The 27,946-nt window shown below is 54.8% G+C and overlaps 1 protein-coding gene across 1 annotated transcript in view; it reads left to right on the top strand.

Annotated features, from left to right (window-relative positions):
- Positions 1–1,427: 1,427 nt before the first annotated feature.
- The window catches only part of SPTBN5 (spectrin beta, non-erythrocytic 5), a 52,566-nt gene continuing 26,047 nt past the window's right edge, over positions 1,428–27,946 (top strand). The window contains exons 1-27 of the mRNA XM_069597512.1: positions 1,428–1,443; positions 3,373–3,437; positions 3,855–3,998; positions 4,208–4,375; positions 5,603–5,719; positions 9,841–9,998; positions 10,522–10,750; positions 11,568–12,199; positions 13,916–14,054; positions 14,175–14,407; positions 14,649–14,802; positions 14,887–15,087; positions 15,171–15,377; positions 16,699–16,819; positions 17,506–17,627; positions 17,714–17,914; positions 18,580–18,732; positions 21,949–22,079; positions 22,326–22,565; positions 22,856–23,131; positions 24,157–24,397; positions 24,552–24,691; positions 24,885–24,984; positions 25,709–25,879; positions 26,372–26,536; positions 26,999–27,213; positions 27,594–27,777. Coding sequence (XP_069453613.1) covers positions 1,428–1,443; positions 3,373–3,437; positions 3,855–3,998; positions 4,208–4,375; positions 5,603–5,719; positions 9,841–9,998; positions 10,522–10,750; positions 11,568–12,199; positions 13,916–14,054; positions 14,175–14,407; positions 14,649–14,802; positions 14,887–15,087; positions 15,171–15,377; positions 16,699–16,819; positions 17,506–17,627; positions 17,714–17,914; positions 18,580–18,732; positions 21,949–22,079; positions 22,326–22,565; positions 22,856–23,131; positions 24,157–24,397; positions 24,552–24,691; positions 24,885–24,984; positions 25,709–25,879; positions 26,372–26,536; positions 26,999–27,213; positions 27,594–27,777 — 4,923 coding nt within the window. The remainder of the gene's footprint in view (positions 1,444–3,372; positions 3,438–3,854; positions 3,999–4,207; positions 4,376–5,602; positions 5,720–9,840; positions 9,999–10,521; positions 10,751–11,567; positions 12,200–13,915; positions 14,055–14,174; positions 14,408–14,648; positions 14,803–14,886; positions 15,088–15,170; positions 15,378–16,698; positions 16,820–17,505; positions 17,628–17,713; positions 17,915–18,579; positions 18,733–21,948; positions 22,080–22,325; positions 22,566–22,855; positions 23,132–24,156; positions 24,398–24,551; positions 24,692–24,884; positions 24,985–25,708; positions 25,880–26,371; positions 26,537–26,998; positions 27,214–27,593; positions 27,778–27,946) is intronic.

Raw genomic sequence — 27,946 nt, 5'->3', positions numbered from 1 at the left:
GAACCGTGCAGTTCAAAGAAGTGAGCCTATTGGTACAACAACATAAATAGCTTTGAGAGAAGAGCCCAGTGGTGCTGGAGGATTTAGGCTGGCAGCAACTACCCCATGGAGCATGAAGATGAAGGGGGCATTGAGAAAGGCAAAGGAAATCCAAATCTCTGGTGGCATCATTTGAGCTGCTGGATCAAACTTCACCTAAAGTCCTCCTCCTGCCAGACTTTCCAGTTACATGGACCAGTATGTTACATTTATATTGTGTGAACGCATTTGACTTGAAACTTCAGTTACTTGCAACACAAACATTCCAAATCTGTACTAACCAACAAGATTCTGACCAGGGGCTGTAGTCAGTCACAGCCCAAGAGAAGCTGGTCCTGGTATCATGTACAGTAGCTTTATTACAGTTGAACTTGGGAAAAAAGAAGAGCAGTTTCCTAGCAACCTACCCAACAACCTCAAATACAACCATCTCTGTTGAGATCTGTGTACAAAGGGCCATGCAGCTCCATCCTGTCCTCTGGTGCTCACATCACATGGGATGCCTGGGCCAAGGCTCTTGATGGGAGATGAAACAAAATTATAGAGGGGGACTTCCTAGAAGGAAAGGATTTCTTTTTAATATCAAAAATTATAATTGTACAATATTGAAAAATATAGAAAAAATACAATTATTAGAGGAAAATTGCTCTACAGTATCATGTTGGCCCTTGCCACACATCCACCCAAATCAGTCACAGGTGTACATGTCTCCATCCTGAAACCCATCCCATCTCCCACCCCATCCCACCCCTCTAGGTTGAGCTCCCTGTTTTACACAGCAAATTCTCACTTGCTCTCTGCTTTACACATGGTAATGTATGTGTTTCTATGCTATTGTCTCAATTCGTCCCACTCTCTCCTTCCCCTACTGTGTCTGCAAGTCTGTTCTCTGTGTCTGCATCTCCCTTGCTGCCCTGCAAATAGGTTCATCAGTGCCATCTTTCTAGATTCCATATGCATGCATTAATATATAATGTTTGTTTTTTCTCTTTCTGACTTCACTTTGTATAACAGACTCTAAGTTCATCTACCTCATTAGACTCAGATGCATTCTTTTTATAGCTGAGTAATATTGTATATATGTACTACAACTTCTGTATCCATTCATCTGTCAGTGGGCGTCTAGGTTCCTTCCATGTCCTTGCTATTGTAGAAAGTGCCGCAACAAACATTGGAGTACCTGCGTCTCTCACTTGTGATTTTCTCAGAGTGTATGCCCAGGAGTGGGATTGTTGGATCATATGGTAGTTCTATTCCTAGATTTTTAAGGACTCTCCATACTGTTCTCTATAGTGGCTGTGTCCATTTACATTCCCACCAACAGTGCAAGAGGGTTCCCTTTTCTCCATATCCTCTCCAGCATTTATTGTTTGTAGATTTTTTAAACGATGGCCATTCTGAAAGGTGTGGAGGTGATTCCTCATTGGAGAAGATGCTTGAGAGTCCCTTGGACTGCAAGGAGATCCAACCAGTCCATTCTGAAGGAGATCAGCCCTGGGATTTCTTTGGAAGGAATGATGCTAAAGCTGAAACTCCAGTACTTTGGCCACCTCATGTAGAGTTGACTCATTGGAAAAGACTCTGATGCTGGGAGGGATTGGGGGCAGGAGGAGAAGGGGACGACAGAGGATGAGATGGCTGGATGGCATCACCGACTCTATGGACATGAGTCTAAGTGAACTCCGGGAGTTGGTGATGGACAAGGAGGCCTGGTGTGCTGTGATTCATGGGGTCGCAAAGAATCGGACGGACACGACTGAGCGACTGAACTGAACTGAACTGAATAATGAGCAATGCTGAGCATCTTTTCATGGGTTTGTTGGCCATAGGAAAAGTTTTTAACTGGGGCTGATATGAGACTGTGGAAGCTGGGGTGCAGAAGGGACATTCAAAGCTGAGAGAAGAACTGATGCTCAGATGTGAGCAGGAAGCTCTGGTCCCCATCTGGCAATGGGGAGTCTTGCTCTGTGAAGGCATGGTGGGCTGGGCATAGGCTGATGTGGAGACAGGGTGCTGAGCTGGGGACAGTGATGTGGACCTGCAGGGGCAGTGGGAGTAATCGGGTGGGGGTGCCCTGTGGAGTGCCTACTTGTGGGGCACAGCAGTGACATCTGCTGGTGCCTGCCTGGACCTAGGGCTGTGGGCAACGAGGAAGCTCAGGTTCATCCCAAGTACTGGGAAGCCACTCAATGGTAAGAGGGACCTCCCAGGGGGAGGACAACAAGGAACGAGGCTCCTCTTGGATACAGGGAACCTGCCCCCAACCCCACCCAAGGGCAGCATGCCCCTGACTCCCAGCCACAGGCCGAGGTTCAGGTGTAATGGATCCCATGCAGCTCTGAAGGGCAGGCTGTGTCCACTGCCCCTCTCACTGGCCTGGACTGTGAGGGATGCCTCCCTCAGGATGGTGGCTGGGCTTCAGGGTGGATGAATCTAGATACACAGCCCAGCCCCATGACTGTAAGCAGACAGTCCTGTGAAGCCACCTGAATTAGAACTTGCTCTGCTTGTGCCGTGCAGTCCACAGTTGCAGCAGGAGGTGGAGGGTTGCAGAGGGGCTGGCTGGCTCCCCGAGCCTTGGGCCCAGCCAGAGCCCAGGGAGCACAGGTGCTGGGGCCCCAAAGAGTGAGCACCGTGTCTCTGACTCTGGAGGAGATTCTTTCATTCCCACAGGCAGGCTCTGCAGGTGTGGGTTACCCCTTTTCAGGGGGAGCCTCCTTTAGAAAGTGGCCCCCAGGTGGAAGGGACCCCGTCATGCAGCCCTGGTCTGGGTTGGGTGTTTCCATCAAGCCTGGGAAGCCCAGCCCTGATCCAGCGCTTCTCTGTGGTCTGTGCTGAGTCAAGGGTGTGAGGGCTGTGGCCCCACAGGCTCACTCCCATCTCCGGCCCTGCAAGTGCTCACAGAGAGGCCCTGCTGGAGTGCAGAAGGGCAGCCTCAGCCTGGGGTGTGGGTGCAGAAGCTCTGATCAGAGGCTCTTGAGCCCAGACTGCAGCGCCCTCATGGAACTCCCACCCGAAGCCAACTCAAGACCAGCCCGTGGGCCTCTTGTGTCTTGGACACCAGGACTCCACCCGATACTGAAGGCCTTAGCAGCAGGGAGATGATGAAGGAGGAGACCCTGGAGCATCGAACTGGAGCGTTCTTGAGCCACCCCCTCTGGGCCCGGGCCACGCCCTGTGGCAGGTGGGAGGACAATGCCGGCTGTGTGCCGTCACCCCTGCCTCGCTGGCCCAAGAGGAGGGCCGTGGCACTACCCCAGCCTCAGCCTCAGCCTCAGCCTCAGCCTCAGCCTCAGCCTCAGCCTCTCTTGATGTCTCTCCCTCCCCACCCAGCCCCTGCTATCCGCCATCTCCGACCATCCAGCCAGGTCTCCTCTCAGGGCCTGGACATCAACAAGGTGAGCAATTTCTTTTTTCCTTCCACCTGCCCTATTCATCCCGAGCAGCAGCAGCAGAATGCAGTGACAGGGGAAACCTCTGGCAGCAGGAGCTCTAGAAGAAGAATCTGGAAAAGCAGGTGGGCCACTGAAGTTCAGGGCACCAACCAGGAGCCCAAGACCTTACCTGGCCAGATCCCAAGCTGCCCCCACCCACCACACTTGGGGCAGTCTGGCAAGGAGGGGGTCCCCTGTCCCAGGGAGTCATCAGAATCCACCTTCCTCCCCCAGCTTCCAGGCCCGCAGTGTCTCCAGCTTAAGGAAATATCCAGTGGCCCCTCATCCCCAAAGGGCTCCAGGCTTGCTGGCCAGTGAGCCCCACAACCCCCAGCAGTTCCTTGGTGCTACAGGGCCCCTGAAGCGGGAGTCCAGCCGCAGACCCCGGGCTGGCTCTCCCGGTCCAGCCCCGCCATGGACTCTGCATACGAGATGGGCCACATCCGCAAGCTGCAGGCACGGCACATGCAGGTGCAGGAGAAAACCTTCACCAAGTGGATCAACAGTATCTTCCAGCGTGGCCGGGTGAGTGCAGCTGGGCCCGCCCCACAGCTGCCTCCACTGTGCCCCGGCTCCCTGGCAGGTGGACCCAGGGGGCCAACAGTGAGCTCCGCTGGCTAAGGCCAGTGAGCCTTCCTCCAGGCTGGGGCTCTAGGTTTCACTGCCCTGGTCCTGGGATGGAGCAGACAAGAGAGGCTGGGCTGACCCTGTGCCTGTTCCTCATCCCCTCCCAGGTGGGCATCGAGATCCACAACCTATGCACAGAGCTGGCTGATGGCACCCACCTGCTGCGGCTGCTGGAGCTCATCTCAGGGGAGGCCCTGCCACCCCCCAACCGGGGCCGCATGCGTGTCCATTTTCTGGAGAACAGCAGCCGAGCTCTGGCCTTCCTCAGGGCCAAGGTGGGCCCTGGGGAGAGGGCTCCTGGCCTTGGTGCTGGGGTGGGCGGTGGGGACAGGCCGGATGAACGGATCATCTTTCCTGGGCTGGCCACAGGGCCGAACGGAGGGTCTAGAGCCGGAATCCAGGAGGAGCAGCTGGGATACAGAGTCCAGGAAGCAAAGCCCTGCTTTGCACAGTTCTCCCGGCTTAGAGAGCACCCACCCGGCTGGAGCTGGAACAACCATTGTCCCCAGTGGGCGGGAATGCAATCTGCCTTTGCCTACAATGAGAGATTGTGGAGTCTAAGTTGAAAGATTCAGTACACTCTTAACCTTCTCTTTTCATAAAGGAGGAAAATATTTTTCAGGCAAGGCCCATGAGCAGCTGGTCAGCAGATCTTAGATGTGAGGGTCAGACACGGGAAGAGCCTCAGACACTACTGAGCCAGGCAGGGAAGGGAGGTGGTGTAGGGCTGCCTGGGAGAAGCTGGACTAGACAGCCGGGAGGGGCCTCCACAAACAGGAGGGATCCTGAGAGGAAGGGACAGCCCCAGAGAAGTCATCTCTAAAAGGAGAGGAGAGCTCCAGAAACAGGGATCCTCATGGCCCATGTCAAGGGGCTGTGCAGGGGTCATTTATATTGAGAAGCAGGAATTGGGGGGCCTGGGGGCTCCTGGCTTCAGATACTGAAGCATGAGGTAGCTGAGTCTGGAGGATGTGAAGTTACAGCTGAAACTGGCTGGGCTGAGCCTGAGTCCTGGGATGTGGGTCACAGGCAGCCCCTTGGGAGCCTAGCATGCTGGAGGGAGGCCAGGGAGGTGAGAAGCCAGAGCAAGGGATGGAGCACCGTGGTCCCTAGACTCGTGGAAGAACAGAAAGCTGCCAGCCACGCAATGCCAGCCTACACTACTTGGTCCCAGGGCCAATGGCCTGTGAGCCTATCACCTCCTCTCCAGAACCTCAGGAAGGTGCAAGCCCTGTAGCGCTTGTCAGAAGCTACTCAGCACCCTTCAAGCTCAAAGTCATAATGTGTCACAGATATATAGCCTAGGAAGGTGACAGCCTTGTCTCCACTATTGCTTGGAAAGCCTGAGCTTGCCTGGCCTTGGGCCTGCCAGCTTCTCCCCTGGGGATCTCCTGGGTCAGGACAGACAGAACCCCTCCCATCCAGCAGCCAACCCTTTGGTTACTATGAGTCTTCTCTAGTACACGGGCTTTGTGGCTGAGGTCAGAAAAATATGCCCACAGGTGCCAATACCCCTCATCGGGCCAGAGAACATCGTGGATGGAGACCAGACGCTCATCCTGGGACTCATCTGGGTCATCATTCTGCGTTTCCAGATTTCCCACATCTGCCTGGACAGGGTATGTCTCAGCCCCCGTGCCCAGCTGCCCAGCCCAGCCCAGCCCTGGCCTCCCCTCAGGGCCCTGGGGACAGAGCAGTTCCACCTGACCGTTAAGATGCCCACAGCGGACCCTCTGCATCCGCACAACTACTATTCACTCTTCAGTTGCAGGCGAAGGATTCAGAGTGTCAGAGAGGTTGTCATATGCGGAAGTAAGAACTGTTAATAGATTTATGGGCTTCAGGTTGGGTCTGGGACAAGTCATTTACTAGTGAAGGGGGGCCAAGGTGCCTGCCCACCACCCGCCTTTCACTGCTAATTTATTGTTTTCTACTTGCCATTGAAACCCTGTAACGTTCATTACCCTCTAATGTACTGTTGGGAGAAATAGAACATTCAGAGGAAGCCGAGCTCTGAAGGTTTCCAAATCCTCAGGATCCTGAAAACCAAAGAGATGGTTCCTCATCTTCCTCCATTCTCTCTCTGATTTTCCACAACTGGGTCCAGAATAGTGAACACATAAAGGTCCTTATACAAATGTTCATAGTTTTATGGGTTCCAAAACCCCACCTAAAACTCAATCCCAGTAGGTTAGGAAAGCCAACTTGGAGCATGAAATCTTAAAGAAAAGAAGCCACAGATTTGGCTCAAATCCAGGAGGACCCTTGACACCCATGATGGGATTATGACCCCCAGGAAAGCAGGGGCCTTGCCTGCCTGCATCCCCAGGGCCTAGCACCCATGTGGTGAATAAGTGGATGGATCAACTTCTAACTGACCTCAAGCCCTTCCAGGAAGCCACACTCCCCTCCCCACCCCACTAAGCCAGTTCCAAGTGCCCCTGCCACCCCTTCCCTTGGGGGCAGCAGGTCTACATTGTCCCCTGACTGGCCACCAACTGGCCAGCTGGCTCTCTCATCTGCAGCCAGCTCAGGCCCTTCTCCCTGCGAAACTCAGATGTGTCTGGGACCAGGCTAACCCCATGCCCATACATGCTCACCCCTAGAATCACTCCTGGCTCACGTCTGCCAGCCTAACCCAGCTGCTCAGGGTTTCTGGGCTGGCCTGGCTCTGGCAGAGCCCAATCCAGGCCCTGAACTCCTTCCCCACCCCTCCCTTGTGCTACTGCGTACTAGTCCCTTCTATCTAAGCTCCCAGGCCCAGAGGACGGGGAAGGGAGTATAACCTGCTGTGCTTTGATATTCTGAGTTTTGGGTTTTGGTTTTTTTTTTTTTGGAGTATAGTTGCTTTACAAGGTTGTATTATTTTATGCTGTACAGTGAAGCAGCTATAAGTATACATATATCCCCTTTTTTGGATTTCCTTCCCATTTAGGTCACCACGGAGCAGTGAGTAGAGTTCCTTGTGCTGCACAGTAGGTTCTCAGTAGTTATCTGTTTTATACATAGGAGCATATATATGTCAACCCCAATCTCCCAAGACATTCTGAGTTTATAAACAAATTGGTGGAAGGATTGGAAGAAGGGAGTTCAGTTCAGTCACTCAGTTGTGTCCAACTCTTTGCAACCCCATGAACTGCAGCATGCCAGGCCTCCCTGTCCACAACCAACTCCCAGAGTTTACCTGGACTCATGTCCATTGAGTCGGTGATGCCATCCAACTATCTCATCCTCTGTCGTTCCCTTCTCCTCCTGCTCTCAATCTTTCCCAGCATCAGGGTCTTTTCAAATGAGTCAGCTCTCTGCATCAGGTGGCCAAAGTACTGGGGCTTCAGCTTCAGCATTAGTCCTTCCAATGAACATCCAGGACAGATCTCCTTTAGGACGGACTGGTTGGATCTCTTTGCAGTCCAAGGGACTCTCAAGAGTCTTCTCCAACACCACAGTTCAAAAGCATCAATTCTTTGGCCCTCAGCTTTCTTTATAATCCAACTCTCACATTCATACATGACCACTGGAAAAACCATAGCCTTGACTAGACGGACCTTTGTTGACAAAGTAATGTCTCTGCTTTTTAATATGCTGTCTAGATTGGTCATAACTTTCCTTCCAAGGAGTAAACATCTTTTAATTTCATGGCTGCAATCACCATCTGCAGTGATTTTGGAGCCCAAAAAAGTAAAGTCTGCCAGTGTGTCCACTGTTTCCCCATCTATTTGTCATGAAGTGACGGGACTGGATGCCATGATCTTCGTTTTCTGAATGTTGAGCTTTACTCCAACTTTTTACTCTCCTCTTTCACTTTCATCAAGAGGCTCTTTAGTTCTTCTTCACTTTCTGCCATAAGGGTGGTGTCATCTGCATATCTGAGGTTATTGATATTTCTCCCAGCAATCTTGATTCCAGCTTGTGTTTCTTCCAGCCCAGTGTTTCTCATGATGTACTCTGCATATAAGTTAAATAAGCAGGGTGACAATATACAACCTTGATGTACTGCTTTCCCAACTTGGAACTAGTCTGTTGTTCCATGTCCAGTTCTAACAGTTGCTTCCTGACCTGTATACAGGCTTCTCAAGAGGCAGGTCAGGTGATCTGGTATTCCCGTCTCTTTCAGAATTTTCCACAGTTTATTGTGATCCACACAGTCAAAGGCTTTGGCATAGTCAATCAAGCAGAAATAGATGTTTTTCTGGAACTCTCTTGCTTTTTCCATGATCCAGCGGATGTTGGCAATTTGATCTCTGGTTCCTCTGCCTTTTCTAAAACAAGCTTGAACATCAGGAAGTTCATGGTTTACGTATTGCTGAAGCCTGGCTTAGAGAATTTTGAGCATTACTAGCATGTGAGATGAGTGCAATTGTGCGGTAGTTGGAGCATTCCTTGGCATTGCCTTTCCTTGGGATTGGAATGAAAACTGACCTTTTCCAGTCCTGCGGCCACTGTGGAGTTTTCCAAATTTGCTGACATTGAATGTGGCATTTTTACAGCATCATCTTTCAGGATTTGAAAGAGCTTAACTGAAATTCCATCACCTCCACTAGCTTTGTTTGCAGTGATGCTTTCTAAGGCCCACTTGACTTCACATTCCAGGATGTCTGGCTCTAGCTGAGTGATGAAGAAGAGAGAAAAGGAGAGAGAAAAAGGAGACGGGGACTCCAGGGTGTGAGGGGCAAGGCAGGGGGTGGATGGAAGGGGAGGACCACCAAGGGCAGGACAGGGACAAGGAACAGAAGGCAGGGAAAGAAGTGGAGCCCGGAAGGAGGCGGGAAAGAAGCACTGCATAAAAGAGGAATGGGATGGGTGGCGGGAGGTGAGGGGAAATGTGCAGAAACCAAAAGCAGCAGAATGAGAGAGATGATCAAGGAGACAGAAACCAGCTGTAGGTGGTCATTCCCCGGTCTGAAGAAGCCCTTGTGTGAGGGAGGCCTTGTGAGGCAGACAGATGGGCTCTGCATGTCAGAGATTTCTAGGTCAAGAGAGACCCTCCCCTAATAGCCGGGGAACCCCAGGCAGTTTCCTGACCTCTCTTATTGCACATGCTGTGCTTCCTTAGAATGTAAGTACTAACAGTGCCTACTTCTGGGGCCTGTGCTGGGTGGAGAGCCACGTGTGCAGGCCTGGTGCCTGGCTGGCAGAAAGCCCATGGTGACCTGGAGTCGGTCTAATGAAGCCCAAACCCAATTCCGTGTGGCCTAGGGTTGGTTAGCACAGTGCCCGGCCCAGCCGAAAGGCTGGAGAGGGATTTCTGTAGTGGTCCAGTGGCTAGGACTCTGCCCTCCCAATGCAGGGTCATGGGTTCGATCCCCAGTCAGGGAACTAGATCCTATATGATGCAACTAAGGGTTCACATGCTATAACTGAAGATCTCAAGTGCCACAGCTGAGACCTGGTGCAGCCAAATAAGTAAATATTTTAAAAGGAAGGAAGGCCAAGAGAAATGGGAGCTACCACTGCTGTTGTCACCAATTGTGACTCAAAACCAGCGCTCAGAGGTGACAACTTTCAGACTGCCCCACTTCTTTGTAAGGACAATCTTTCTCTCGCACCCCCAATCCTTGCCCAGCACAAGTAACAGTAAGCGCAGTCAGACGCTCTGAAGGACAGGCCGTCCACACCGCCTCCAGGTGGGGGAGCAGGATTGCACTTTGCCCAGCCTGCCTCTCACAACGACCTGTGGCCTCTGCAGCCTACCCGCCTCCCACCCCATCCCTGAATGGTGACCACTGTCCTGTCCTTCCAGGAGGAGTTTGGGGTCAGCGCAGCCCTCCTGTCTGCCAAGGAAGCTCTGCTGGTCTGGTGCCAGCGGAAGACTGCCGGCTATGCCAACATCAACATCACGGACTTCTCCCGCAGCTGGAGTGACGGGCTTGGCTTCAGTGCCCTCATCCATGCCCACAGGTGGGCATGTGGGAGGGGACCCAGCACCTCCAGCCCTGGCTGGCCTGAGGCAGGCCTCTGCTTCCTTCTCAGAGGCCTTCCACCCGCTGAGCTAACTGCTCCAGGACTTGGGTCCTCAACCCACCCCATTATCCCATATCCTTCTGGCCCCTTACACTGGGCACAGAGGTAGAGACACTGACCCTGAGCTCCTGGTCTGTGATACCCCTCCCCTCTTCCATAGAACTAGCCAGGTTTGCCTTTGACCCCTGCCTTCCTCTACTCTCTGTGTCCCTGATTCTCTTTTCAGTCCCCTCTGTGGGGGGACCTGTCCCTTTTGGATCTTCCCCCCGCTACCCAGGAGGCTGAGCCCCAAGCAAAATTAACCCTCCCCTCTCCCAGTCCTATTCCTTCAACCAGGGCCTTAGATCATCATCAGGGGGAAGCTAGTGCCCAGCAAGGTGGGAATGACCCTCTTAACAAGTCCACATAAAGCTGAGCAGTCCCTGACTCTGGTGAAGAGCTCTGCCTGCTCTCTGCCTAGGCCAGACCTGCTTGACTACAGCTCCCTGCATCCCGACCGCCCGCTGCACAACCTCTGCTGTGCTTTCCACGTGGCTGAGCAGGAGCTGGGCATTGCGCAGCTGCTGGATCCAGAGGACGTGGCAGCCCTACAGCCCGACGAGCGCTCCATAATGACCTACGTCTCCCTCTACTACCACCACTTCTCCCGCCTGCACCAGGAGCAGACCGTGCAGAGGAGACTCGCGAAGGTTGGGGACAGAGGGAAGATGGCCTTGAGGAGAGGCAGGGCGAACATGGGCTATGGAGTCAGCACACCCTGTGCCCTTTCCTCCCTGTGTGACCTCGGCCACATCATCTAACCTTACGGTGCTTCATCTGTAAAATGGGAATGATGATGCCTGGGTAACACACGATTGATTCTGGGTAACAGAGGGCTGCTGGGAGTGCTCAGGGAGCATAAGCAGACTTCCTGGCATTCAGGGAAGCCGGTGAGCAGCACCTCTCCCTGCCCCTCCCACTCCCTCTCGGCTCTTAGGTTGTTAAGCTCCTAAGGGGATTAAAAGGCACAGAGAGCTGGACTCTGCAAGGACAAGCACGGGGCAGCTCTGCTGGGCTGAGTCCATGTTTCTGGGGGGCTTTCTTACCCTCTGGGCACGATGGCAGAGGCTGAGGCCTGGGAGGGCTATTCTCAGGGTTGGTGTCTCAGCTGGGAGTGGGGGAGGTGATCCAGGCCAAAGTCTCTGAGTTGCCTTAGGGGTGTGGGGGCCTCAGGGGAGGGAAAGAAGAGTACCTCCAGTGTTGAGGCCAAACGGGGTAAAATAAGATAGAGGAAGGCAGGACGGGAGCCCACTCCCAGGTCTGAGTGTGGAATGGAAGCAGACCTGCTTCTCTGGGGGCTGGGAGCACCCCCACTTCAGGCGTATCTTCACCTGAGAGCAGGAGCTACTGTGCGCCTGGGCAAGCCTGGCTGGCACTCAGCACCCGAAAGGGGAAGGCCTCCAGGACCTGGAAGCCAGGGTGTGCCCCCCAGGTGCTGATCTGAGCCCTTCCCATGCCCTCCACCAGATCCTGCTTCAGCTGTGGGAGTCAGAGGTGCTGCAGACCCAGTATGAGGAGCTGGTGGCTGACCTGCTGTGCTGGATTGCAGAGAAGCAGGTGCAGCTGGAGGCGCGGGATTTCCCAGACAACCTGCCGGCCATGCGCCAGCTACTGGTGGCCTTTGCCTCCTTCCGCACCCAGGAGAAGCCACCGAGACTGCAGCAGCGAGGGGCCACGGAAGCCCTGCTCTTTCGGCTGCAGACAGTCCTCCGAGCCCAGAACCGCAGGCCCTTCTTGCCACCCGAGGGCCTGGGCCCTGCAGAGCTGTCCCGGTGCTGGACAAGCCTGGAGCGGGCAGAGGCCTCACGGAGCCGGGCCCTGCAGCAGAGGCTCCTACAGCTAGAGCGGTTGGAAACCCTGGCCCGGCGTTTCCAGCGTAAGGCAGCCCTCCGGGAGAGCTTCCTAACAGACACGGAGCAGGTGCTGGCCCGGGCCGCAGCCCCGCCGGCCAGCCCAGCCATGGTGGAAGCGGCCGCCCAGAGGCTGAGCATGCTGGAGGCTAGTATCCTGCCCCAGGAGGGGCGCTTCCAGGCCCTGGCTGAGATTGCGGACATCCTCCAGCAGGAGCGCTACCATGGTGGGACAGAGGTAGCCAGCAGGTGAGTCCCGGGCATGGGACAGTCTTCAAAACATGCTAAGCCCTTCCTACCATGCCCTTCTCTTTGCAGATGCCCGCTCCTGGTCACAGAGATGGGGGTGATTTATGGGGTTGGGGCTCCCTTTTAAAAGATCTATCTCTTGGGAATTCCCTAAAGTGAAAGAAAGTGAAAGTGAAGTCGCTCAGTCATGTCCAACTCTTTGGGACCCCATGGACTGTAGCCTACCAGGCTCCTCTGTGCGTAGGATTTTCCAGGCAATAGTGCTTCTCCAGGGGATCTACCCGCCCCAAGGATCGAACCCAGGTCTCCCACGTTGCAGACAGACGCTTTACCGTCTGAGCCACCAGGGAAGTCCCTGGCAGTCCAGTATTTAGGACTTGGTACTTTTACTGTCAGAGCCCAGATTCGATCCCTAGTCAGAGAACTAAGATCTCGCAAGATGCGTGGCGCAGCATAAATAAATAAATAAAAAGATCTAGCTCCCACTGATGCCTAAAATTCCAGCCTCTGTAATTGATCCCTTTGGTAAAGCACTATTCTTTCCAGATAGCCTCTTATTAATTTATTCACTAAAATTAAGCATTTATTGAGTGTCTATTATGTCCTAAGTACTATTCTAGGTGTTGGAGATTTAGCAGTGAAGAGGGCAAATAAAAATCCCTCCTCTCATAGAGCTTGCATACTACTAAGGAAAACAGAAACATATATAGTCTGTGAGACAGGGATTTTAAAAGATAATAAAGCAGAATAGGGGCATATGAGGTGCCAAGGTGGGCAGAGGGAGTTATACTGAGTGGTCAGAGGAGGTTTACTTTTGAACAAAGACCACCCACTCAATGGACATGAGCTTGGGTGAACTCCGGGAGTTGGTGATAGACAGGGAGGCCTGGCGTGCCATGGTCCGTGGGGTCTCACAGTCGGACACAACTGAGCAACTGAACTGAAAGACGAGAAGGAAGCGAGAAACCATACAGATATGATGACGGACTATATACTAGGGCAGTGTCCCAAAGGGGCACCTGCCTGGCACGTTTGAAAAATAATGTGGGAGCCAAGTAAACAAGTTGTAGTTGAGGTCAGGGAGGTATGGAGGCCAGGGGTGGTGGCAGAGATCCTGCTGGACCCTGCAGGACACGGTAAAGACTTGGTTTTTACTCAGAAGAAGATAGGAAGTCATGGCAGGACTTGAGCAGAGGAGTGACATGATCTACCTTTTATTTTACAGTGATCATTCTGGCTGCCGTGACAGGAGTAGACTGAAAGGACAAGGGCAGAAGCAGAGACAGTCAGGAAGCCACTGCAGTAGTCACTTAGAATGATAGAGAAGTGGAGGCGATGACAAATGGAGGGGTTCTGCATTTACTTTGAGTCCAAGGGAATTTGCAAATGGATGAGAAGTGAGATGTGAGAAAGTGAGTCATCCAGTTCCTGGCCAGGGCACTGGGAAGGATGGAGTTGCAGTCACCTGAGATGACGACTGGAAGGAAGGCTTGGGGGTCAGAGGAGGCCTGAACCTCCCAGACTCTCCTTCCAATTTTTCCGCCTGTTTCTAAAAGGCAGGGACACTGCCCCTACCACTCCAGATTGGGATGCTCACAGCCCCAGCCACAGTACTCAGGTTCCTCCAGTACAGACAAGCCCCCCACCACCAGCTGTGGACCCCAAGCTTCCCTGCCACGGCCCAATGGACACCACCCTTATTCTCACATCCCCCAGGCAGCTGGAGATCACCCAGCGCTGGGAGCGGCTCCTCCAGCGGCTCCAAGGGCAGAGGAAGCAGATAGCGGGCATGCAGGCTGTGCTGAGCCTGCTGCAGGAGGTGGAGACTGCCTCCGACCAGCTCAACGAGCTGCAGGTGGGCCCTAGACCAGTGGACCCCCGGGGGAACATAGCAGCGTGCACCAGTCCTGGCACTCACGGGGACCCAGCACTGGGTCACTGGGACGTTAATGACCACTCATCTGTCCCTGGCCAGGTGCTGGTCAGCTCCGTGGCCTGTGGGCAGAAGCTGACAGAGGTAGAGAGGCTGCTGCAGAGGCATGACCTGCTGGAGGCCCAGATCTCAGCCCTTGGAGCCCACGTGAGCCATCTGGGCCACCAGACGATGAAGCTGGACTCTTCCACGGGCACTGCTGTGGAGGTGCTGCAGGCCAAGGCCAGGGCGCTGGCCCAGCTCTCCCAGAGCCTCACGTCTCTTGCCAGGTCCAGGTAAGAGCCCACCCAAACTCCTCTACCCTCTCCACAACTTTTCTGTAATCCAGATTACCTCCTGCCCAGGTTTAAACAGTGCTGCCTGGTGACTTCCTCTAGCCTGACCCTAGTCTCCTCTGTTGAGTGATCCAGGGACAGGAGAGCTCCTGTCTAAGGGGAGGTGTCTGGGCCTGGTGGGGAACCCCTCCCCGAGCCCCATCACTGCCTGATCCCCTCTGTGGCCCTTGCTGTCCCTCAGGCGGGCTTTGCTGGAGCAGACGCTGCAGCAGGCAGAGCTCCTGCACAGCTGTGAGGAGGAGGAAGCCTGGTTGAGGGAGCATGGACAGCTGGTAGAGGATGCATCTCTGGGCCCGGATCTCAGCCAGATCGCAGCGGCCCTGCAGAAACACAAGGTGCCCTCTACCTTGCATCCTGCCTCTTCCCCTCTCCCTGCCATCCATCCCTTCCCTCACCCAGCTTCCTCTGTGCTCCTCCAGGCCCTGCAAGCCGAGCTCCATCGCCACCAGGCCGTGTGTGCTGATCTCGTGCAGAGGGGACGCAACCTGGGAGCCTGCGGGCCCCCGACGCAGCCGGATCCCTGGGAGCGGGCTGAGGCGGTGCAGAGCATGTGGCAGCGGCTCTGGGCCCGGATGGATGAGCAGGGCATGAGGCTGCAGGCAGCCCTGTTCGTCCAGCAGGTAGCAGGGCCGTGGGAGCTAGCTGGCCGGGCAGGGAGTGCAGGGTCAGCGCGTGTGTGCCCAGCCTACCCTCCTCCTCACAGTACTTCACGGACGTGGCAGAGGCAGACTCATGGCTTCAGGAGCAGCGGTCTGCACTGGAGAGTGCATCCTTTGGACAGGACCAGGTAGCCACCGAGGCCCTACTGCGGCAACACCTGCGTCTGGAACGCTCTGTGCGCACCTTTGGGACCGAGCTGCATCGATTGGACGAACAGGCACAGGTGGCCACAGCCCAGGCAGCACTCCTGGTACGTAGAGACAGGACAGGGACCCAAACCCATGGGCCCCCGACCCCAAATGCACATTACGCCCTTGACCACACAGCGGGTGGAAATGAGATGGCCTTTGTGGCCCCTGACGTGCCTTCCCTTGGGGTTGGATGTGCCCACTCCTTCTCAGCAGCATCTCCCCTGCTGCCCTAGCCCAGAGTTAGTAGAGTACTGTCTGCCCATGGTTGGAGGACGTCAGAGGGTGGTTAGGCATTGCTCACTTCGCCCACAAGTTCCCAGGCATTGACCAGTTTCCTCCAGCAATGTCCCTTTACTTTGACCACTGGGCCTAAGGTGTCCTTTCACCCTTCAGCCCTATTTGGCTCTCTCTCCTGACTAGGCCTTTTTAGGCTTTGGGTGGCCAAATCACTACCCCAGACTGCTTTCTGAATCCCCTCCCTCAGTTTATTGAGCCTCCAGTTTAAAAAAGGAAAAAAAAAACCACATACCTACATGTTGGGCAGGATGGTTCAGGTCTCTGAGGGTATGCAGTTTCTTTCAAGAAGCTGTACATGTGGCTCAGGATGTGTAAATCACAGCCCTCAGGTCCTACACTCACATTTGGTCCGTCTGCCCTCATCCCACGACTGAAGCGACTTAGCATGCACACACCCTCATGCCGAGGAAGCTCCATGTCCTGGGTGCCTGCAGACCAGCAGCACAGGTCCTCATGTCTTGGAAGGGGGCCTAGTGGCATAGTCGGTACTGATCACCAAGACCAGACTACCAGGTCTGAAAGTTCTGTGGTTCTAACTTAGCTGAGGTTGAGCTATCTCTTTTCCTTTGCATTTATTCCCTGGACTGTATAATCAACAATTTTTGAAAATAGAACCACAACGTGTTAACAGTAGTCTGGTCCAGCCCCCTCTCTTTACAGGTGAGGTAACCAAGGTTCATAGAGGCCAAGTTATTGCCCTCACAGCTGCTGGGGCGGTTGCCCAGCTCCTGTCCAGGGCTGAGACAGCCCTAGCCCTCTCCCTCCCTGTGTGGCTGTAATGTGTAACTCCTGGCGCTTGCGTTATATGGACACATGCTGCTTTTGGTATTGCTTTCCTTCTGTACTATGTGGCCGCCTTCTCCAGTCCAAGTTGTTTAAATGAATGATGGGAGGCGCCGTATCCTTCTTTTCTGGCCTCTACTGCCCAGCCAGCCCTGGCATTGATAGAAGGCTTAGTTCTAATCTCTGGCATTTCAGACCCTTGCTTTGCCCAGTGGTGGTAGGGAGGTACAGAGATGCCCCCTCTCCTGTGTGTGGGGAGTCACTTTGGCAGCTAAGCAGAGCCTTCCCTCCTCCATACAGAGGGAGCCCCCAGAAGGCTGGAGCAGAACTAATGGAGATGTCACCAGGAGACCTCAGGATGGGACCCAAATTTTAGCACTGCGGGGCAGCCCTCAGGTCAAGACAAGCTCCATCTACAGAGGTATAAGGCCAAGACCCCACATGGGCACCTTAACAGAGCATCAGCAATCTGTGTGGCTCTCGGGGGCATCCAAAGACTGAAGGGAAGAAGTTAAGGAGAGGAGGAAAGATATGAAACTGCCTGAAATTCTGAGTCTTCCTTTGTTCCCCTCCCTTTCCAGTCTTTCTCTGTGCCTCTTCCTTTTCCTCAGCCCCTGAGCGGCCAGCCCGGCTGCTGCTGCTGCAATGCCTGCCCCCTGCCCGGGGCCAGAGACACAGAGGGACAGAGATCCCCCGTCTGGAAGGCCAGCCTGGGCTCCCCGTGACCCCTCTATGCCCCAGCTCCTGCCACCAGAGCCACTTTCCCTCCCCCTCTGCAAATGCTCACCAGGCTCACCTTGCCCTTGAAATCTTTCCCAACAGCCCCAGCCTGTTCTGGCCGTCTTCCACCCCCTGGGCCCCCACAGTATTCATTTCACACACCGCACATTCTGCTTATCCATGCACAGTCCTGGGAAGTGTCCTAGGTCTGTGGGCGTAAGGCCTTCAGGAGCTCAGGAAGCTCTGGCCCTCATCCTCCTCTGGCCTGCAGGGCTCCTGGCACAGGGCTGAGTCATGAATAATCCCCCCCACCATCCCCACTGGCCAGCTCCTGGCTCAAGAAGAGGCACAGGGCCGGTGCAGCCCTGAGAACCTGTGTTCCCACAGGCACACGCTTCACCCAGCTCCTGGGAGAGGCCCAGCAGCCCCCACGCCAGATGGACCCCGACGCCCCAGGGGGCTGCCAGGCCACAGTGCCCCTCAGGCACATCATGGGACAGGAAGCTCAGGTACAGCTGCTGGCCCACCCTGCCAAGCCTTCTGCTCCTTGCTGGGAGCCCTTCCAGACACGCTGACCTCTGTCCTGTGGGCACAGGTGGTGTCTGCCCTGAGCTCTCCGAAGATATGCCAGAGAAACCCGGGGGCCTGGCGTGAGGTTTTCTGCCACTCTGGTCCATGGGGCACCCAGAAGATGGCCCTCCCAGATGAGCCTGACCCTGGCTTTGACCCCAACACCATCCTCCAGACGCAAGACCGCTTGAGCCAGGACTATGAGGGCCTGCGGGCCCAGGCAGAGGTAACAGTCCTTGTTCATGGAACATTCACTCCCTTAGTCTGGATCCTGGGCTGTGAGCCCAGGGACAGAGCAGTGACAGGACGCGTTCCCTGCCCTCGAGGAGCTTGGGTCAGGGCAGAGAAGGTGTGAAACAAGTCATTAGCCGGATTTGGGTGCAACGGGAGCACGACGGGAGGCCAGGTGAGGGCGGGGAACCAGGGGAGGCATCTCTGCGGGATGGACGTTTAGGCGGAGACTTAACGAGAAGCTGAGAGCAGGTGAGTCAGGAGCATGGCAGGGGGAGATGGTGGGGAAGAGTGTTCTGAGCAGGACCTGGGCAAAGGCAGGAAAGAGGCCCAGTGGAGGAGGAGGACCAGGGTGCCTGGAGCACAGCGGGGAGGCCTGGGAGCAGTTAGAGGAGAGCCTACAAAGGGAGGGGCGGGTAGCAGGGCCAGACGCAGGGAGAAGCGCAGATTGTACCCAAGAGCGAAGGATGTGAGTAGGATAGGAGAAACGAGCACGCTCTGCCGGGCCCTCTGCCAGAGGGTGGAGGGCCCAGCAGTGGGACAGGGACTGTTTCTGGGCCTGGCCTTGGCCTCTGCGGGTTGGGAGGTGATGGGGGACCTGCTCTCAGCGCCGCATGGCAGGCGCTGGCCCTCACCCCAGCCTCTGGGCTGGCCTCTCAGCGCCGCAGGGCCCAGCTGGAGGAGGCGGTGGCCCTGTTTGGCTTCTATGGCTCATGTGGGGAGCTGCAGTCCTGGCTGACCAAACAGACAACGCTGTTGCAAACGCTGCAGCCTGAGGCCAACAACTTGGAAGTCATGCAGCTCAAGCATGAGGTACCTTGCTGCTGAGGGGGTCTTGCCTGCTTGGCCCTGCTGCTCTGGGGATCCCTGTCCTGCCCCCTCCTCACTCCTCCTGCCCCTCCCATATTCACTCCTGTGCCCCAGTGCTCCGTGTCAGCCGTGGGCCTGTCTGCGAGGAGGGAGAGGAGGATTTGGCCTTGAATTTTTTTTTTTATTGAGATATAATTAGCATATAACACTGTATTTTTTCAGGTATAATTAGATGTCGTATATGGCAAAATGACCACCCTTTAAATCTAGTAACATCCACCAGCATACATGCACAGTAACAAAAGCTTTATTTTATGACCATAAGTGTGTGCCTTTCACCCATCTCACCCACTCCCCATGCCTCCCCTATGGCAACCACCAATCCATTCTGTGAATCTGTGAGCTTGGGTTTGTTTAATCACATATATAAGTAGGATTGTATGGTATTCGTGTTTCTCCATCTAACTTATTTCACTTAGCATGATGCTGTCAAGGCCCATCCATGTCATCCTGAAGGGCAAGATTTCAGCTCTTTCTTGGGGCTGAATAATATTCAGTGCTCACGTGCATGTGTGTGTGCGCGTGTGTGCGTATGTGTGTGTGTGTGTGTGTGTGTGTGGCATTTTCTTTGTTCTTTCATCCACTGATGGACACTTCGGTTGTTCCCACACCTTGGTTTTTGTAAATAATGCTGCAATGAACATGGAGGTGTTTTTTGGAGTTAGTGTTATTTTCTTCAGATAAATACCCAGAAGTGGAATGGCTGGATCACGTGGTAGTCCTATTTCCCACTTTTTGAGGAACATCCATACTGTTTTCCATAGTGGCTGTACTAATTTACATTCACACAAGAAGTGCACAGGGGTTCCCTTTTCTCCACATCCTCACCAAAGCTTATTTATTGTCTTTTTAATAATAGCCTTTCTAACACGTATGAGGTGATATCTCAGTGGTTTTAATTTCCATTTCCTTTATGATGGTGATAAGCATCTTTTCATGTAACTCTTGACCATCTGTATGTTCGCTCCTTTTAAAATTGTATTATTTGGGTTTTTGCTATTAAAATGTGTACGTTCTCTGTACATTTTGGATATTAACCTTCTATCAGATGTATGATTTGCAAATGTTTTCTTCCAGTCTCCCATACCATAGGTTGCCTTTTCACTTTGTTGATGGTTTCCTTTGCTGGGCAGAAGCTTTTTGGCCACTTGTTTATTTTGTTTTTGTCACTTTGCTTTTGGTGCCAAATCCCCCAAAAAAATCATTACCAGACCAATGTCATGGAGCTTACCCCACTATGTTTTCTTCTAGGAGCTTTATGATTTCAGGTCATACATTCAAGTCTTTAATCCATTTTGTGCTAATTTTTATGTATAGTATTAGAAAGTGTTCCAGTTTCATTCTTTTGTAGGCAACTGTCCAGTTTCCCCAACACTATTTTTTAAGAGACTGTCCTTTCCCCAATGTATAGTCTTTATAACTCCTTGGTCATAAAATTAATTGACCATATATGCATGGGTTTGTTTCTGGGCTATCTGTTCCATTGATCTATAGGCTGTTTTACCCCAGTACCATACTGTTTTGATTTACTATGCCTTTGTTAATGAGTTTGAAATCAAGGAGCATAATGCCTCCAACTTTGTTCTTTCTCAAGATTGCTTTGTTTGTTCGAGATCTTTTATTGTCCCATACAAATTTTAGTCTTCCAGTCCTTAAGCACAAAATATCTTTCTGTTTGTTTGTGTCTTCTTTGATTTTTTTCATCAATGTCTTATAGTTTTCAATGAACAGATCTTTCACCTCCTTGGTTAAATTTATTCTTGTGCTGTGCTAAGTTGCTTCCGTCATATCTGACTCTTTACAACCCCATGGACTGTAGCCCACCAGGCTCCTCTGTCATGGGATTCTCCAGGCAAGAATACTGGAGTGGGGATCCAGTATTTCCTTCTCCAGGGGATCTTTCCCACCCAGGGGCCAAATCCACATCTCTTGTGTTTCCTACATTGGCAAGCAGGTTCTTTACCACTAGCGCCACCTGGGAAGCCCAAAATTTATTCCTAAATGTTTTATTCTCTGGAGTGTAATTGCAGATTTAATTTCTATACACTAATAAGGAACATGGAGAAGGCAATGGCACCCCACTCCAGTACTCTTGCCTGGAAAATCCCATGGACGAAGGAGCCTGGTGGGCTGCAGTCCATGGAGTCGCGAAGAGTCGGACACGACTGAGCGATTTCACTTTCACTTTTCACTTTCTTACATTGAAGAAGGAAATGGCAACCCATTCCAGTGTTCTTGCCTGGAGAATCCCAGGGACAGGGGAGCCTGGTGGGCTGCCGTCTATGGGGTCGCACAGAGTCGGACACGACTAAAGCAACTTAGCAGCAGCAGCAGCAGCAATAAGGAACTATCAGAAAGAGAAATGAAGAGAACAGTCCCATTTTCAATTGCATTCCCAAAGAATAAAATTAAAAAATTTATTTTAGGTATTTTATTCTTTGGGATGTAATTGCAAATGAGATTCTTCATTTCTCTTTCTGGTAGTTCCTTGTTAGTGTATAGAAATTGAACATATTTCTGTATATTGATTTTTGTATCCTACAACCTTACTGAATTCATTTATTCCAACAGTTTTTTGGTGGAATCTTTTTAAATTTTATTTATTTACTTTTGGCTGTGCTGGGCCTTTGCTGCTGCTCAGGCTCTTCTCTAGTGATGGCAGATGAGAGCTACTCTCTAGTTGTGGTGTTCAGGCTTCTCATTACAGAGCCTTCTCTTTTGTTACCAAGTGTGGGCTCCAGGACACGTGGGCTTCAGCAGTTGTGCATGTGGGCTCAGCTGTGGCTCCTGGACTCTCGAGAACAGGCTCAGTAGTTGTGGCACGTGGACTTAGTTGCCCCATTGGCATATGGGATCTTCCCCAAGCAGGGATTGAACCCGTGTCTCCTGCATTACCACGTGGATTCTTTACGGTTTTTATATATAAAATCTTGTCATCTGCAAATAGTGACAGTTTGACTTCTTCCTTTCCAATTTGGATGTCTGGTCTTGAATTTTTAAAGGGCTCTCCCAGCCCTTTAAGGACACAGACCCCTGTCCTTCCAGAGGGATGCAGCTCAAACATCTCTGTAGCAGTGCATATCTGAGGTCATTCCTAGTACTAAGGGGACTGTAGGAAGAGAAAAGGCCCCCTCCAGGCCTGGAATCTCCTTTCCCCAGAACTTCCTCACTGCCCTGGCTGTGGGAAGAGGCCTCTGGACTGAGGTTAACAGCTCCGCTGAGCAGCTGAAGCAGAGGTGTCCTGGAGATTCCCCTCAAATCCAGCTACAGCAGGAGGAACTGAGTCAGAGGTAAAAATGGAGAGAGAGTGCTGCTGAGTGGAGAAGGCTGGCTAGTGCCCAGGCCTGAGTACCTGCTTACCTGACTCCTGAGATGCCAGTAAGAAAGACTAGAGGCGTCAGGGATGGGAAGAGAGGGAATGGGGATGGCCAGCCTGCCAGCTCTTGTCACGCAAGCCTTGACCAAGGCCCCAGGATGGATGGGGAGGTGTCCCTGTGGCATGACATCCCTGAGATAACCCTGTTCCCTCGGCCCAGGTGGGAACAGCTGGAGGCCCTGAAGAAAGAGAAGGAAACTCAGCTGGTGTGCACAACGCACGTGTGCAGTTTTCTGCAGGAGTGTGGGTCCACTCGGGTCCAGCTGCAAAACCTGATACTCCAGCTAGAAACCCTGGAGCTGGGGAACTCAGAGGACGGCCACCATGTTCTGCGAGTGGGCCAGCAGAAGATGCTGGGGCTGGAGAAAGACATTCGCCACCTGCAAAGGGCGGCTAGCAAGTATGGCCAGGATTCAGCACAGCAGAGCCCTGAACAGGGCTCTGGAATGGGGAGAAGGGCAGAAACTGAGGTGGGAGGATGGGAAGGGTATGCCATCGGAAGGGCAGGGCACAGATTGGGAAACAGTGTGAGAACATGCTCATGGTGAACGAGGGAGCCACCCATGCTCGCTGCCCCTCCATTGAGGGTGAGGGGCCAGTTCAGAGTTGCCACCACTTGCCCTGGGGAACCTACACCTGGGCCCAAGGCCAGGGGCAGGGCACTGACTGGGCGGTGGGTCCTGTCCACAGGGTTGAGGAGATGGGCCCCGCAGAGAGCCCGTCCCTGCAAGGACACGTGGAGACGCTGCAGGGGCTGCTGGAGCGAGTGCGGGAGCAAGTGGCCCAGCAGGCCCAGGCCTGGGCCCACCGGAGCTTCCTGCAGGAGAGCCAGCGGCTGCTGCTATGGGCAGACAGTATCCAGGCCAAGCTCCACAGCAAGGAGGAGGCGGTGGATGTGGCCTCAGCCCAGCAGCTGCTGGGGAAGCACCGAGAGCTGCTGGAGGAGATCCATCTGCAGCAGGAGAGGTCAGGACGAGAGGGCAGGTGGGGCATGCATTAGGCTGGCCCTGGCCTGTGGGGACAGGGCACCAGCAAGGTACAGATAGGGAGTAGCGTGTCACCAGAGGCGTGGCCCAGGCTAGTGTCCATCCTGGCACCTGAGGCAGGTTTACAAAGAGGCGGGTGAAACCAAAGACTGATCAGACATCTTGCATGTGTTGTGGAGGGACCCCGGGCAGTCTGAGCCTCCTGGAATGTTCTGTCCTGTCCAGGCCTGGCCACGCCCCATGCAGGGGAGCCTGGGGCACTGCTCTGTCAGGGTGGCCGAGCCACCTAACCTATTCTGGGTAATACAGACCCCACAGGCCCCTGGAGCAAAAAAAATGGCTCAGCCTCTTGCCACCCAGGACTAAGACAACACCCTCCTCAGTACGGTGATATCTCCCCTCGTCCTCCAGGGGTGGGTGCAGTCTGCAGCCTGGGCGACATATGAGGGAGCCTAACATGTGGCCCAGTGGACCCTGAAATCCAGCCCATCCCTGCTAACTAGATGCCACCACCCACTTGAGGGCTGCACCAACTCAGACAAGTAGAGCCTTTTCCTAACTCACATGAAGGTATCACTTGTTCTCAAACTGAGCCTGGGAGGCACACCTAGCAGAGGGGTAGCTGCCTTTCCTAATCGCTCCAGGCTTCACCAAGGCTTGTGGTGACCCCACAGTCAGGTATGTAGGTGGTCTGAATGATTTCTTCTGGGTGCACTGCCCAGCCATCTGCTGGCCTGGGCATCGCCATCAGCATGGCCAGCTGGAGCAAGTTGTGGCATGCAGGGAGCACGGGAACTAGTGAGTCCCAAGTCCTGGGCTGGGCTTGTTGTTTGCTGTCTCACCAGGGCATAGCTATCCCACAGGATGAGTGGACCCCTGGGGCTTACCTACTTTAGACCCCTGCCAGTTACCCTCATCTCAGAGCTCCCAGATGAAAGAACCATGGAGGCCAGAGGGGAGGAAGGTTGGCCCAGGGTTTGACCCTCTGCCTGTCGTCCTGGACAGGCTACAGCAGCTGGAAACTCAGGGCCAGGCCATGGCAGCCTCAGGCTCCCCACACTTCCGAGAGGTGGCTAGTGCCCTGAGGCTCTTGGGCCACCAAGGCCAGGAGTTAAAGGCCGCCTGGGAACAAAGACAGCAGCAACTGCAGGAGGGGCTGGAATTGCAGAAGTTTGGTCGAGACGTGGATGGTTTCACTGCCTCCTGTGCCAACCATGAGGCCTTCCTACGGCTGGACAGCCTCCAGGTATGGAGCTAGGGGTGTGCAGCTGGGATGCGCCTTCCCCAGGAAGTAGGAGCCTGAAGCCAGGCTGGGCAGAGGGGCCCTTGGGTTGGCAGTGGGTGAGAGGGTGCTGACCACTCCCCTCCTCTCAGCCTGACCCCAGTCTCTGTGTCTCCAGGAGGGCGTGGTAGAGGCCCAGAGCCTGGTGCAGCAGCTCCAGGAGTGTGGGCGGCTGCTGGATGCCCTTGGCTCTAGAGCAGAGGGTCTACAGGCACGTGGCGAGAAGCTGGCTCGGAGCCGACACCCCGCTGCACACAAGTAAGCCTGGGCCTGTCTGGACAGGGCCTGCGCAGCCCATTACCCTGAGGCTGGGAGAGTGCCCAGGGAGTGAGGGGACAGGTATGAACAGGGGACAGGGTGAACCCTGGGCTGTGGTGGGTCCGACCTTTGTGGTGGGCCTCAGGTAGATTGGAGCCTGCACCTACCCTCCCCGACTCCACCTGCCCTGCAGGGCCAGAGAACAGCTGCAGAGCATCCAGGAGCGGTGGACCAGGGTCCAGGAGAGGAGTGAGCAGAGGAGGAGGCAGCTGCTGGCCTCCCTCCAGCTCCAGGTGAGGGGTCGGCCCCCCCATCCCCCGCTCCAGCGCACAAGACCATTCCGGGAAGAGTGCCTCAGAGTCTACTGCTGAACTACAGCTGTGCTGTGTGGGGCACTGCAGTTTACAAAGCACTTTCCCGCTTACTGACCGTCCCAGCACCTTTTGTGAGATGGGTATTATGACTCTGATTTTTCCAGTTGAGGAAAACCAAGGCCTAGGCCACTCTGCTCAGAGACAGGGCTGGACCCAAAGCCTGGGCCCCTCCCTCGGCCAGCTGCTCCCCAGCCCCAGCATTTCTGGCCATGCTCCTGGCTCTTGCATGGGCCGTGGCTCCAGCTGCACAGCTTGACTCTGTTGGATGTCTGTTCTGCCCATGATGGGGGCTCAAAGCTGGGCTAGTCCAGAGGCCTCCTGGACACATAGGGCCATCCAGGATCTGACGTGCTGGATCAGGGGGTACCTGGCCAGATGCCCCCCCCTCTCTGGGCACTGGGTGCTGTGAGGCCAGACCTTGATTCTCCAGGCTTCTTTCTGCTACTTTCTCTGAGACATTTTTCTCCCCATCTCTGTTTCCTTGTTCCCACTTGGGAGCAATAACCCCTGCCCCCCACCTCTCCTGCACCCTAGGATTGGCTCCTCAACCTGCTCTTCCCCTCGGGGCACCCTGAGACCCCTCTTCCACGAGGTGCTCATACCAGCCCTCACCACGCTTTGCCTCCCTTGGTTCCCCGGGCAGGAATGGAAGCAGGATGTGGTGGAGGTGATGCTGTGGATGGAGGAGAAGGGGCAGATGTTGGTGGACGAGCCATCCCGAGAGCCCAGCAACGTCCGGAGGAAACTCAGGCGGCATGAGGCAGCCACGCGTGAGCTGGCGGCCACCCAGGGGCACGTGGAGGGCCTGCAGCAGGTGAGGGGCGCTGGGCCCAGGGTGTGGGGCCTGCTCGGCTTCATGTTTCCACTGCACAGCACGTTCTCCTGGAGCACAGTCGCTGGAGGACAATGGATCTCACTCTGCAGAGCATTAGTATCCCCTAGCTTCCTCCTTCACTCAGCGGGCAACCCCGGTCTTAGCACGCAAACCAACCCAGAGAGCTTTTCTCGTCTCTTCCCCTCAAGTCTAAGAGGCAGTCCCCGAGCCTGCCGCCTCCGCCTGGACACAGTCCTCCCACCAGCTGTCCAGTACCTGCTCACCCCACACTATTTCCAGGCATCAGAAGAAAGCCTTCCTGCCAGTGCCCTCAGATCTGGGGCCACACGAAGAGCTGGAGGCGCCCTTGCGGCCTGTGGAATGCAGCTTGCAACCAGTCACTCCCACTGCTGCCCCCGGACCCAGCCCACTACGGCCACTCCCAGTACCAGCAGCTCAGCCAGACGCCCCAGGCCTTTGTGTCCCCTGCAGGTCGGGAGAGAGCTGCTGAGCAGCAGGCCCCATGCCCAGGAGGATGTGCAGGCCAGGCTTCAGGGCCTAAGTAGCAAGTGGGAAGAGTTGAGACGCAAGGTGGCAGAGCGTGGGAAGCAGCTCCAGCAGGCTCGGCAGCAAGACCAGCTCCTGCGGCTGCTACAGGTGGGCCCAAGAGAGGAGAGGGTCCAGGAGGGAGCCCAAATAGACAGGAGGGGCTGAATAGACAGGAGAGGAAGTGGGGAGAGGAGGAGTCGGGGCACTCTGCTGACTCTGGAGTGGCCCTGAAAAGTCCTGCAGCCTTTGGAGGCCTCTAGCCTGTGGCCCGTTGACCCTGGCTACCCACCATTGACTGATCCAAGACTGCCCCCTGTGTGCCCATGCGTGCTCAGCACGACTTGAGTCTCCGTGAGAGGCAGAAGTGAGAGAGGACAGGGACACTCATGAGGTTCTGGGAGACGGATTGGGCACCGTGGGTTGGAGGTGGACAGTGGCAGGGACAGAGATCCTCAAATGGTCCTTGGTGAGTCTGGCGTGCTGCTAGCCCTGTAGCCTTAGCGTCCAAGAAGGGCCACTTGCCAGTCTGCACACGGGCAGCCTAATGCAGCGCCCTGTATCCCTCCCCAGGAAGCCAAGGAGAAGATGGAGCAGCTAGAGGGGACCATGCAGAGGGCAGAAATGGGACAGGACCTGGGCTCCAGCCGGGGGCTCCAGAAACAGCACTGCCAGCTGGAGGCCGAGAGCCAGGCACTGGCCAGCAAGATGGCTGCCCTTGTCCCCGAGGCCCGTCAGGCGGTCAGTTCCCAGGCCATCATGGAGGAGACCCAAAAATACCTCCAGAGGTACTCGGCTGCTTGTCTCACCTCCACCCCATGGTGTGTAACTGCCATCATATGAACCTGAGGGCGATTTCACCCGGTGGGCCCAGCAGAGTGGCACCTCAAGGCCCTGAGGTTGTCCTTGCCTCCTTCCCTTATGAGTGGAGTCACTTCTGAGGTAGGAGAGTCAGAGACCCCAGCCAGGCTTCCTAAGCACCCCACGTCTAAAGCCAGGGAGGTCCTCTGGGCGGGAGCTTGGGCCTGGGCCTTTCCAGCTGCCTCCCCATCTTCAGATGATGTTCCCCGACCCCTGCCTCTTCCTGTGAGCCCCGACTGGGATGAGGAAAGCACCAGGCATTGGACCTCACCTGTTCCCGGCCTTTCTGGCTCCTCTGTCCACCCAGGTTCAAGGCCCTGCAGCAACATCTGGCCAGCCGGCGACGGCAGCTGCAGGCCTCGGTTGAGCTGTACCACTTCCACCACCTGAGTGGCGCGGAGCTCATGTGGGTGGCAGAGCACATGCCCACGCCCAGCACCAGCTCTGCTAAGTACCCAGACGGTGCCCCCCGCCTTCTCCGCAAGCATGAGGTAACGGTCCCCGTTTCCTCCCAGGATCCCTGACGTGCCTTTCCCAGAGCCCAGATGCCCTCCTCCATGACTCAGGGAGTCCTGATTCCCAAGTCTCTGCCCCCAGCCCCTCTCTGCCTGCAAGTCATCCTGGGCCCTGGAGCCACAGCCATGGCTCTGTTCTGGGCCC

This window comes from Ovis canadensis, chromosome 7 (assembly GCF_042477335.2).
Source record: "Ovis canadensis isolate MfBH-ARS-UI-01 breed Bighorn chromosome 7, ARS-UI_OviCan_v2, whole genome shotgun sequence".
Lineage (NCBI taxonomy): Eukaryota > Metazoa > Chordata > Mammalia > Artiodactyla > Bovidae > Ovis > Ovis canadensis.
Note: the sequence above shows the minus strand (reverse complement) of the source record. Positions and strands in the feature narration are given on the sequence as shown.